General features: G+C 42.2%; 1 protein-coding gene across 1 annotated transcript; it reads left to right on the top strand.

Annotated features, from left to right (window-relative positions):
* The first annotated feature begins 2,418 nt into the window (after nucleotides 1-2,418).
* Nucleotides 2,419-3,342, top strand: LOC100675751 (keratin-associated protein 11-1). The gene has a single exon (XM_003410308.3). It carries the CDS (start codon nucleotides 2,851-2,853, stop codon nucleotides 3,340-3,342), a length of 492 nt encoding a protein of 163 aa, XP_003410356.1. The 5' UTR covers nucleotides 2,419-2,850.
* The last annotated feature ends 8,983 nt before the right edge of the window (nucleotides 3,343-12,325 follow it).

The following is a 12,325-nucleotide window of genomic DNA, read 5'->3' as shown; positions in this document are numbered from 1 at the left end:
ACTTAATGGCAACTAACAACAATGACACACACAAAGAAATCTGTTGAGTAGACTTCTTAGGTTTAATTACTAAAAGATACTATTGGCTTATGACTGGAAGCCAACTATTTATGAAATCTCATTATAAAGTGAATCATGTTTTTCAGGCTTGCCACCTAGACCTGAAAAAGTAATTCACTCCTCTGCTGTTCTCTACCAGTTAGTGATATGCTCACTGTTAGAAATCACTGTAATTTCAAATTGTAACTTCAAGCTGGTGATAGCTCTGTTCCTTCTGCTTTGCTTGCAGTGACCTTGCGTTTTATCCTAATGAAGTAAAAATTGTAAAATTATACAGAATAATAATGATAAAAAATAACCATATGATGTGCCTGGAACTTACTGCCTATTTTATGTTTTTGTCATTAATCAGTTGATGAATCTGGAAAAGAGATGAAGACTGTATCTTTTCTAGTACTGTCTATGAGGAATTGATTGAGTCTTTTTTTTTTTAAATCATTTTTGTCCTTATTTTAACCAAGGCATCTTAACTAGTTGCTGTTGACTCTGACTCATGTAGACCCCATGTGTGTCAGAGTAGAAATGTGCTACATAGAGTTTTCAATGGTTGATTTTTCAGACAGATCTCCAGACCTTTCTTGTGAGGTGACTCTGGGTGGACTTGAACCTCCAACCTCTTGGTTTGCAGTGAGGGCATTAACTGTTTGTATCACCCAGGAACTCCCAAGGCATCTTCCATTTTCAAATACTGCCAAAGTGGGTTGATAGCTCATGATGTTTGTTTTATTTGAATCTCAATTTAGCCAAATATAAACTGTATGACTTTAGTGGGCTATTCAATCTCTCTGATCTTCACTTCCTTCAGGTTACATAGTACCTACCCCATAGGGTTGCAGGAAGGGTTCAATGAGATGGTATATGTAAATGCTGGGTACCCAAAGCTTCTGCCAGGTAACTTTACACTGACCACTTTTTTGGCATTTACACAAATGCTTTGCCACAGAAGCCTACTAGTCCTCAGCTTGTGGAAGCCTTTAAACGAGTCATCACTTTAAAGCAAGCAGCCATCTGGCATGATGGAGACGTTCTCCATAGTGGGAAGAGCACAGTGACAACATCTTGGAAAGTAGTCATCTCCTTTATTTCACCCCATCCTGAGAACACAGAGCTAGTAATTGAGGGAGACACCGGATGTTGAGGTCTGGCCCCTGGCACTTGTAATACTGCCCATAGCCCAGCATCTTCTTTGTGAGTGTGTTATTAGTCTCCAATTAGAGACCTGGGGCACTCCCAACGAGGCTTCAGTGGACTGAACAGAGATGAATGAAGCATTTTGCAAGTGAAATTTTGGTGAGTTCGAACATTAAGCCATTTGCTCTGTGGATGTTTCAAATGCAGTCTGCCAGTAGCCCTCAGGTATACACACAGCCATTATTGTCCCCTATTCCATCTCCATGTGGACCGGTTTGTGAAATCAGTCAGATCTTACAGGAGGGAGGGATATCACTGACCACTTAGGATACATTGAGGTGAATGATTCTGCCCATGTTGGGGCAGGTGATTCCCCTGTGTACGTGTGGATCAAGAGGGGCGGATATTTTGTTGTTCAGACTGGACTATACTATTGCAAGACAAACTAAAGGAGAATGTTATCCTTAGAGTTTCACAAGAATAAAAATCATAAAAAGAGTAAATATTATAGCACGCTTTTCACCCACTGAGACATTAAGTGCCCGATTCTCACATCTTTCCCCACCTTCATCCCTGATGGAGACAATGACCTTGAAGAATCTTTAGTTCGTTGGCACATGATTAAAATGCATGCTATTAAGTCATGACTGATGGACGAAATGATTAAATAAAAACCTTTTTTACAGTAAAAAAAAAAAATGCATCCTCTCTGTAAATGTTTGTGTGAAAATAAATATCTTTTGAATATATGGAGCATCTTGGGAGAAAGACACTGTGCTCTTTCAAATTAACGTTATAGTAATTTAAAAACTAAGCTTGTTCCACCAGCATATTAATGAGGCCCGTGAGTCACTCTCAGCCGTTGTTATCCGATTAAAAATTTTAGGAATAAAGCACATCCAATTTCTTTAGAAAGTCACTTGGCTACAAACGTAGTCACACTTAATTAGCTTCTCATTTGCTTTGTTGCTTGAACGTAAATGGTGAGCCTTCTACACCTTTCTTCGGGCATCTTGCTTTGGTCAGTTGATTAATTTTCAGAGCCAGTTCTCACTCAGGATACAAGCCTTTGTGTCCTTTTCCTGGCAGATGTTGTCATTGTCATCTTGAAGCATATTCAAAGAGGTGCCCTACCCATTAGAAGCCCAGTTAGCTGTGAAAGAGTGACTGATTAAGTTATGCTTAAAACGGATTAAGTGCCAACACAAAGCCAAGAGGGCGTGGGCACGTAAGTTGTTCCAGTCAGAAGGGAGAACGCATGATGATAGGATGGTGGCATGTTTGGGGTTGCAGTCCCATGGACACTCATCATACCCAAGCAAGATGAATGAGGGGTGAAGTTTGGGCTGGGATGACCAATAGCTTTGAAGCTGTAAATCAACCTTCTTAAATCCTACAAATAAGTTCAGTACAGAAGGCTTATGGTATAGTTACCAAACTACTAAACTTTCTTTATGAGGGGAATAGCTTCACAATAGACAATTAAACTGTAGATTTACAAGATGTTCTAAGGCAAGCTGGTCTGAGCCACAGAAGCCAGGTGATCAGAGAGGGAGCCCCACCCACCAGCAAGGGTATATAAAAGCCGGGAAGCCTGCAAGGACATTCACAGCTCAGAGCTCACTTCAGCGAGTTACCCACAGCTCTGTGTCCAGCACCATGTCCTACAACTGCTCTACAAGGAACTGCTCTTCCAGGCCAATCAGAGGACGCTGCACGGTGCCAGCGGCCACCGTTTCCGTAGCTAAGCCCTGCGATCCTGACTGCCTGAGTGGCATCTATTTGCCCAGTTCCTTCCAAACTGGGTCCTGGCTCCTAGACCACTGTCAGGAGACCTGCTGTGAGCCCACCGTTTGCCAGCCAACTTGCTACCAGCAAGCTTCTTGCGTCTCCGTCCCTAGCCAGGTGACTTGCTCTCGCCAAACGACCTGTGTCTCCAATCCCTGCTCAACTCCTTGCAGCCAGCCAGTCACCTTTGTCTCCAGTGCTTGTAAGCCCCTGGGAGGCATCTCCAGGGTCTGCCAACCTGTGGGCTGCATCTCCACTGTGTGCCAGCCAGTGGGAGGAGTCTCCACTGTGTGCCAACCAGCCTGCGGGGTCTCCAGGACCTACCAGAGGTCCTTTGTGTCTAGCTGCCGAAGAACATGCTAAGCGAGGAGCCATGAGTGAATCAAGACTCCGCGACCTGCCAGCTGTGTTTCCGGGATCTTCTCCCAGTATGCTGCCTGCTGACCCCTCTTCCAACTGCTTGACCGCTGGCTGCTGACCACCCACGTGCTTCTTTGGCAATGTCTAAGATTTTTCTGGCCAACGCCAAGCCTACTTTAAGGGTTGATGGCTGGTGCTGTGTGTGTCTCTGGATATTTCCAGAAACTCACCAGCCTTGCCCAAGCCGCTGATGGTTTTGAAGTGTTTTCACCTTGCTGCTGTGTCTCCTGGCTTCTGCTTTTGTGTCTCTGAAATAGGGGGTTTGTTTTGCTATGTAGTTCTCAATAAACCTGCATATTTTGGCATTGCAAATGTATGTCTCAACGGAGTCGTTTCTTTGCAAGGGTTTTTACTGTCTGTGAATCCTCCTTTGCGGGTCAGGGACCGGTTTTCTTTCTGAGCACTGCGGATGGATTGGTCCTTGGGTTTGTTCTGTAATTGAGCAAGGGCTTATCTTCTATTTTACTTGTTCAGAGATAGTTTTTGGCTGTGTGGTGAATGAAGGGCTGTGGGGTTTGTTGCAGTGATTTGTCCTCTATATTTTTCAGTTACTGTGGGCTCACAGAACAATTTTCATTTAGGTAAATGAAAATTATTTGGGGAACCAAGTAGTTTGGGGAGTTGTATACCGAAAGGAGCAGCGAGATTGGTTAGTGGTTCAGCATCTTACTTGATCGCAGGTCCTCAGTGGAAGCCTGTACAGAGCATTCCTCCACAATTAGCCCGGATGGAGGAGAAGAAGGAAGGATGGGAATGCTGGTACCCAGGCTCTGACAGTCACTGTATACTCCCCCCACTGGTTGCAGTAGGTCTGTAGACCCTCAAATGTCCTCTAAGTAAATAACCACCGGTAACCCGCTGCTTTCGTCGATTCTGACTCATGGCACCCCCATGTGTGTGAGAGTGTTCTCCACAGGGTTTTCAGTGGCTGATTTTTCAAAGTAGATCTTACCAGGCCTTTCTTCCAAGTCGCCCCTGCATGAACTTGATCCTCCAAACTTTTGGTTAGCAGCCGAGCACGTTAACCATTTGCACAACCCAGGTACTCCTCGAATAAATAAAACCTCCCTGTTTTACTAAAACTGTGCAGGGGGGACTTAAAAGCAAACTTAAACACATGTTGGTTTATTTAAATACTCAGAGGCTTATTTCCTGCTTGCCCTCCACTGGAACCCTCGTCGCTGATAAAGCAACTTTGAGGGCATGCTCATTTTTTCTTTTTTTAGAGAGTGAGAACTGGCTACAAATTGGTTTGCTTTGCCCTGATTCCTCTGGTATGTCTGGGAACACATCTCTGTACTTCCTTTCCTGAGTTGCTCAAGGAGAAACAGAAACAGGAGATTTTTACAGAAAATGGAAATACCTGAGGTACGGTGACAGGAGCAATGGGGACTTTTCTCAGACCAGGAGGTGCTTAGGGCCTCGTTGGGCATCTGATCATCAGCCTCTGTCGTCAGCACAAAGTGGTTTTCTTATTTCACTGGTGGCTTTTCAGAGAGGCGAAATATATAGATGATTTCCATATACTTTTAGTTTTTTCTATTACTGACTTTTCTCTTGGAATAAAGGATCCCTCGATCAAAGAAGTGTTAGTATGTTTAACTCACAGTAATATCTTACTAAGGAAAGAGGTGGCTTTTATTATACATTAATTCCACCACTGTCTTCTTTTAAAAGTAATAATGTGGTTTTATTTTATTCTAAAATAAAAAATCACTAGGGGAACTCTGAACAGCGCCCTCAAAGCTGCTGTTTACATGACTCTTATTTATTTTTTAATTCGGGTATTTCAGGTATAATTTGAAAAATCTGTTTATAATTTGAAAAATCAGTAGTTTTTCAGAGCCTGCAAACGTTTTTAAAAATGTTCTTTTTTTTTTTTTACTCTCACATTATCCATGTTTCTATTAAAAGTTGATAAGGACAGAGCTGTTTTCCTTTCTTTTTATTTAGATGCTAAGATCAGCTCTAATATATAAGGTTTATCTAATGTGTCCTTAGTAATGGAGGTTTTAGATTCCTTTCTAAACCGGGCTGATACGAGTGAACTTTTGCCTGGACTCTTTTTTTGGGGGGTTTGAACGTTCAAGGATGGTGTACCTATCCTGCCGAGCTATTTCCCTGCCTGAATCTCTGTTTGGGGAATCTTTTTTTTTTTTTTTTTTTCCTTACTATGAAAACTATTCTATTTGTACCTGAACTTTGAAAGTTTTCTCTATTCTTTGCCTTATTACTTAATCAATTGTAAAGTTTCAAAGTTTGTATTTGGGCATAGTCTTTTACAATTTAGGCCAGTAATGGTGTCTTTCCTTTCTTGGTCCAGGCTCTTGAAGTGCAACGTGTATCCAACATTCTGTAGCTGTGGGAAGCAGTGTAGCTTCTCATTTTGAAGGCCTTTGGTCTAAATCCTGGTTACGTCACTTAGCGAGAGGTTCGCTAACCCTTCTGAGACTGCTTTGCTCCATCTGTGAACTGGAGATAACACCTTATGCTTATCTTTTTCAGGAATAAACTGAGATAATATGTGTAAACCATGTATCAACTGAGGCATCTGCTATTTTATATTGAAATGAAATTAGCTCTCACTATATCCTCTGTCCTATAGGGTCGCTGTGAGTCGGAATCGACCCTATGGCAACAGGTTTTTTTTTTTTTTAATATTCTTTCCCAGAGCCCTAGTAGCACAGTGGTTAAGAGTTACGGCTGCTAACCAAAATTTCAGCAGTTCAAATCCACCAACTGTGCCTTGGAAACTCTTTGGGGCAGTTCAACTCTGTCTTATAGGGTCGCTATGAATCAGAATCCACTCAATGGCAACCAGTTTGTTTTTATATGCTTTCTTGGAGCCCTGGTGGTACAGTGGTTAAGAGCTTGGCTGCTAATCAAAGAGTCAGCAGTTTGAATCCACCAGCCGCTCCTTGGAAACCCTATAGGGCAGTTCTACTCTGTCCTGTAGGGTCGCTGTGAGTCAGAATCTACTTGATGGCAATGGGTTCAGGTTTTTTTTTTTTTTTCCTTATATTCTTTCCCAGAGTCCCTCGGTGGTTCTTATGGTTAACACACTTGGCTGCTAGCTGAAAGGTTAGAGGTTCAAGTCCACCCAGAGGTGCCCAAGAAGAAAGCCTGGAGATCTGCTTCTGAAAATCAGCCATTGATAACCCTGGGGAGCACAGTCCTACTCTGGCAAGCATGGGGTCACCATGAGTTGGAGTCAACGTGGTGGCAACTGGTGTTGGTTATATCCTTTCCCTGTTTTATGGAAATTCTGGTTGTTTCCTATATCTCCGAGGAATCTGAGAGTGGAGAGGTTGGGGGAAGGTGTCTTACTTTTTTTTCTCTCCTCATCTTCTTTGGCTCTGAGCTTCTACTTTAGAAGGATTAGTTTGTGTTATGGGTCTTCTTGCTAGTCCATAGTCTGGTTCTGCTCAGGCTGCAGTGACTCAGACATTTAGTACTGCTTCCTTTCCTTGATTTCCACAAAAATCCATGCACACAAAGCATTTGTGTGTCTAACAGACTTTACTGAAAGTTAGGGGACACAGAGGACATTTATACCCCACTGATGAGAACAACCTAAAGTTGAATTGTTAACTTTAAGAAGTTCCTTGGCCATCATCTCTGGGACATTACCTTTCCCAGCTCAAAACTAGATTCATCCTTTCCTTTCTTCCTTCCTTACTTCCTGTTTTCTTAACTAGGGCTCAGAGAGTTTCCTGATGGTCCAAGGGAGGGTGGCATGCCCTCTTTGGGATACAGAAGCTTCATGTCAGAAACTCTCCCAGACCTTGAGAGTGTGTCTCCTCCTTATGACTATCCTGATTTGTACCTTTTTGCTGTAATAAATTTATAATCATAAGTATAGTACTTTCTGCAATGTTCTGTGAGTTGTTCCAGAGAATTACTGAACCCAGAGAAGAAGGGGAAGCCAGCAGGTGAAAGTGAGTGTGTTACACAAATTCCTAAACTTTCAGCTGATGTCTACCCCTTTCACAGCCTGTCTTAGTTATCTAGCGCTGCTATAACAGAAATACCACAAGTGGATGGCTTTAACAAAGAAAAATTTATTCTCTCACAGTTTAGGAAGCTGGAGTCCAAATTCAGGACATCAGGTCCAGGGGAAGCCTTTCTCTCTCTGTTGCCTCTGGGGGAAGGTCTGTGTCATCAATCTTCCCCTAGTCTAGGAACTTCTCAGTGTGGGGACCCCAGGTCCAAAGGACTTGCTCTGCTCCTGGCATTGCTTTCTTGGTGGTTTGAGACCCCTTTGTCTCTCTGCTTTCTTTTATATCTCAAAAGAGATTGACTTAAGATATAGCCTAATCTTGTAGATTAGAGGTAGAATTACAACACATAGAAAAATCACATCAGATGACAAAATTGGGGACAATCACACAATAGTGGGAATCATGGGCTAGCCAAGTTGACGCACATTTTTTGGGAGGACACAATTCAATCCATAACACAGTCTGAAGAACAGTGCCCTAGAAATGTGTGAGATCTAGGTAGCTCCAGGTGGCTAGGGACAGAGAGAGTGCCCCAAGGTGGCTGGTGACAAGGATGGGGAAGTGGGAAAATGGAGACTGGATTAACTTCCACATTTTGGGGACTGGATTCATGCTGATTCTTATCCATGGGGTCACCCATGAACTTGCCTACTGTGGGACCTCATTGCCTTATGCTACTAGAGTATGCAATAAGCTCCCAACTGACCTCAGTGTTCCTTCCCTGTCTCAGTCTTCCTGCAAGCACCATCAGATCCATCTCAAAGTACAACTCTGAGCAGGTCATTCTTTACCCCCAAACGTCAAAAGATGCTCACTGGCTGATGCCCATTGCTCAGACACGCTGCCTGGCACTCCCAGCTCCAGCAGATCATCCAACACTCAATGCAAGTTTTGAGCTTTTTAGGTTCTTTCTTATTCATTTCTATAATTAAAAGTTCAATTAATAGCTGATATTCCTTAAAATCTATTGGAAGGTGCAGATCTGGGTATAAATCCAAAAGAAAAAGTTTTTAAAGAAAAGACTGTGGCAATATTCCCATAGAAAAGTAGTAACTCAACTGTTTTGGTCTTTGGTAAAGGTCGGTATTGAAACATAATACCTAGTGCAGATTTGAGGAGCTTAACTGAATTAGAACCCAGTAGTGGTTCGGTGGTAGAATTCTCACCCTCCGTGCAGGCGACCCAGGCTTGATTCCTGGCCCATGCGCCTCATGCACAGCTAACACCTGTCTGTCAGTGGAGGCTTGTATATTGCTATAAGGCCACACAGGTTTCAGTGGAGCTTCTGGACCAAGATGGACTAGGAAGAAAGGGCTGGTGATCTACTTCCAAAAGTCTGTCAGTGAAAACCCTATGGATCACAGCGATCTGATCTGCAAACAGTCACAGGGCTCGCATAGAACCTGGCAGCATTTAGTTCCATTGTGCATGGGGTCATCATGAGTCAAGGGCCATTTTGACAGCACCTAACAACAACAACTGATTTAAATGCAACAAAAACTCTGTGTTCTTAGTTATATTTTCCCAGAACTCCTCTGTTGAAGAAAGCTGAAGACAGTAAGAAGCTCAAGATAGTCACTTGCATCTTAAAAAAAAAAAGGAAATATTGATATGACACGCACTGATGAACTCAAGTATAGCTCTGGTCTATATTCCTGCATTTTCTCCCTGATCAGATTCATGTGACTACTCATTTATAAAAGATTGCTGACAGTCCAGATATCATCAGCTAAGGCATAATATGTTCAATAATCTGTATTCTTCCTTGTCCATAGTATAGGATGAAATATGGAAATAAAATTCACTAGTAAGTGAGTCGACTTTACCTTAAATCTTACCCTCTAGACGGAAGTTACAGTTGTAAATCCCAGCATTAAGGGTCTCATTCATTTTCAAATTGATTTGATTAAAATGAGGGAAGAACTCTATTTGGTAGCTTTTGCCAAGACATTAATCCGTTGACAGATTCATTATCTCTGCATACGATTCTGGAAACAGTTTAGAAAGTGTTTCTTTTTAAAGAAAAGTCTGGATATTGTCTGAAGAGCCTATGCATTGTTCTTCTGGAAATCAGAAGTTCAGGAAAAGAGGCAGCATTGCTTTTGAAAGGTCACAGGGCTAGGATTCAAAGGTCTGTTATTGAATCAGTCCTGCCACTTTGACATTCAGGCACATTGTTCTCTCAGAGCCTTTGACTTTTCTTGTGTAAAATGGGTGCAAAGATTCTCACTTCAAGTATTAACCCAGGTCATGATCGTTGCTGTAAAAGAAAATCTGTGTAGTCTCGCTGATTGAACACACCCAAAACCCAAACACAATAGGAGCTTATTTCCTGCTTATGTTGGATGGATGAATGGATGTCCTGGCTGGTAGATAGCTGTGCTCCAAGAGGTGATTCGAGGACATGGACACCTTCCATCTTGTGTCTCTGCCAGCTTCAACATATGGTCTCCAATATGGCTGCTGAGTGGGGGAGCAAGGAGGATTGCCTGTGGGACATTCGCATGAGCCATCCTTGAAAGTGATTTGTATCACTTCTGCTCACCCAACGTGTTGGATGAATGGCTACCTGGGTGATGTAAATGGTTAACCACTCCATTACTGATCGAAAGGTTGGTGGTTCAAACCCACCCAGAGGTACCTTGGGAGAAAGGCCTGTGATCTGCTTCTGCAAAGGCACAGCCTTGAAAACCCTATGGAGTGTGGTTAGACTCTGACAAACAAGGGGTTGCCATAATCTTCACACTGAGGAGACAACAAATTATCATAGTTTTTTAAAAATGTTGGATGAGTGTGAATTTCATTTCTATTTCCATCTTCCCATCAAAGCAGCCCTGTCATAGGAATAAGAATATGTGGGAAGGGATGAATTTGGACACTAGTCTAATATATTCAGAGTTTTTTTTATAACACGTGAGAATCTATCTTTCCAGGAAGGATTATTTTTTAAATAACAAGGCAAATATTTCTAGACAAAGATGAAATATAATTAGTGCTCATTTGAAAAGGAGGTAATTCTGGCAACAGCTACAAAAAATGGAAATAATTTATATATTTCCTTCTTGAAATAAAGTAGAAATGGACCAGGAAACAGCTACACAGGCACACAACCATTACATTTTTCTCTAATAAGCATCAGATCAATGGTAACACCTTAAATGATCTAGTCCTCTATTCTGGCCATTATTGTCATTGAGTAACAGTATCTTTTGTAAGATATTAGTACTGGAAGAGACTTTGGAAATTAATTTAACAAATTAGGGAAGTGGAGGGGTGAATCACATGTCCAGTTTAATACAGTCAGTGATGGAAACGCTAAATGACTTCGAATATATATATGTGTATATATATATGGTGCTCCTTGGAAACTCTATGGGGCAGTTCTACTCTGTCCTATAGGGTCGCTATGAGTTGGAATCGAATCGACAGCACTGGGTTTTTATATATACATATGCACATATGTTTAGGTATACATATATGTATATGAATAAAGAAGACCGAAGAAGAACTGACACCTTTGAATTGTGGTGTTGGACAAAGTCATTGAAAATACCATGGACTGCCAAAAGAAATGAACAAATCTATCTTGGAAGAAGTACAGCCGGAATGCTCCTCAGAAGCAAGACTATGTCTCACATACTTTGGATATGTTATCAGGAGGGACCAGTTCCTGGAGAAGGACATCATACCTGGTAAAGCAGAGGGTCAGCGAAAAAGAAGAAGGCCCTACTGAGATGGATTGACACAGTGGCTGCAACAATGGGCTCAAGCGTAACAACTATTGTCAGGATGGCACAGGACTGGGCAGTGTTTCGTTCTGTTGTACTTAGGGTTGCTATGAGTTGGAGCCAATTAGATGGCCCCTAACAACAATGTATGTGTATGTATAAGGTTTCCAAGGCTGTAAATCCCTGTGGAAGGAGACTGCCACATCTTTCTCCTGTGGAGCCTCTGGTGGTTTTGAACCACCGACCTTTTGGTCAGCAGTCAATCGCCTTAACCACCGCACCACCAGGACTCCAAATATATATATAACTTATCCGGGGCTTCTAGTGGGGCAGTTTTTCTGTGAAAGGGATTTTGGGAAAGATTGGTAAAGAGCAGTGCCAGATGACTCAGAGAAACCAGCCCACAAGATGGATTCCACTGTTTCTTTAAAGGAAGATAAGAGTAAGTTGCTCAAGATGGTCACAGGCATCTTAAAAAGAAAAACAGAAATATTCACATGACTTGCACAAGAGCTATTGTAGCATAATTTTCATGAATCATTAAGTGATTTATGTCTTCTGCATTCTGTAATACGAGGGGGTGGGCAAGGGCAATTCTTCTCTGATTCAAAGCTAAGCTGCCAAGCTCCCGTGTTCCATGTGTGCTGCTAAATTAACCGTCTAGGCCATGTTTTATGAGGGGTTCTCAGTGGAATTCTTTGAGGCTGCCCATATCTCTGGTGCAATGGCAATTGAAAAGGCAAAATACTTTTGTGAGCCAATGGAGCTATGTAATATTCTGATGGGCAGTCTGGGCCTTTCAAAGTCAGATGTAACATTCGAATGCCAAATACACTCGATTGCAAAACACCTGAAAACCTTTGGCATTTGAGAGTAGTTTTGTGATTCCTTTTATTCCTCCAGAGGAGACCTTATTTCTGAGCAGACCCTACCAAGTGAGTGATTTTTCTACGCCTCTGAAGCTGGTCTTTTCAAGGTCATGGAGAAAATTGATGGTTTTGGATTGTGATTAGACTCTCTCCTATAAGTTTCCTCCTTTCACGTCTTATTTGATGCCTTTAGTTTCTCACTTTACCACCCTCTACATGTCTCCCTGGAAAGAGCTGTGAGACGCTGAGCTCTGGAGACACACTGAGAAGGGCATTTCTGGTAACTGTGAGATGTCATTTATTCATTTAAAATCAGGGGCACTACAAG

Source organism: Loxodonta africana, chromosome 20 (assembly GCF_030014295.1).
Source record: "Loxodonta africana isolate mLoxAfr1 chromosome 20, mLoxAfr1.hap2, whole genome shotgun sequence".
NCBI lineage: Eukaryota > Metazoa > Chordata > Mammalia > Proboscidea > Elephantidae > Loxodonta > Loxodonta africana.
This window is presented reverse-complemented; position numbering and strand designations above follow the sequence as displayed.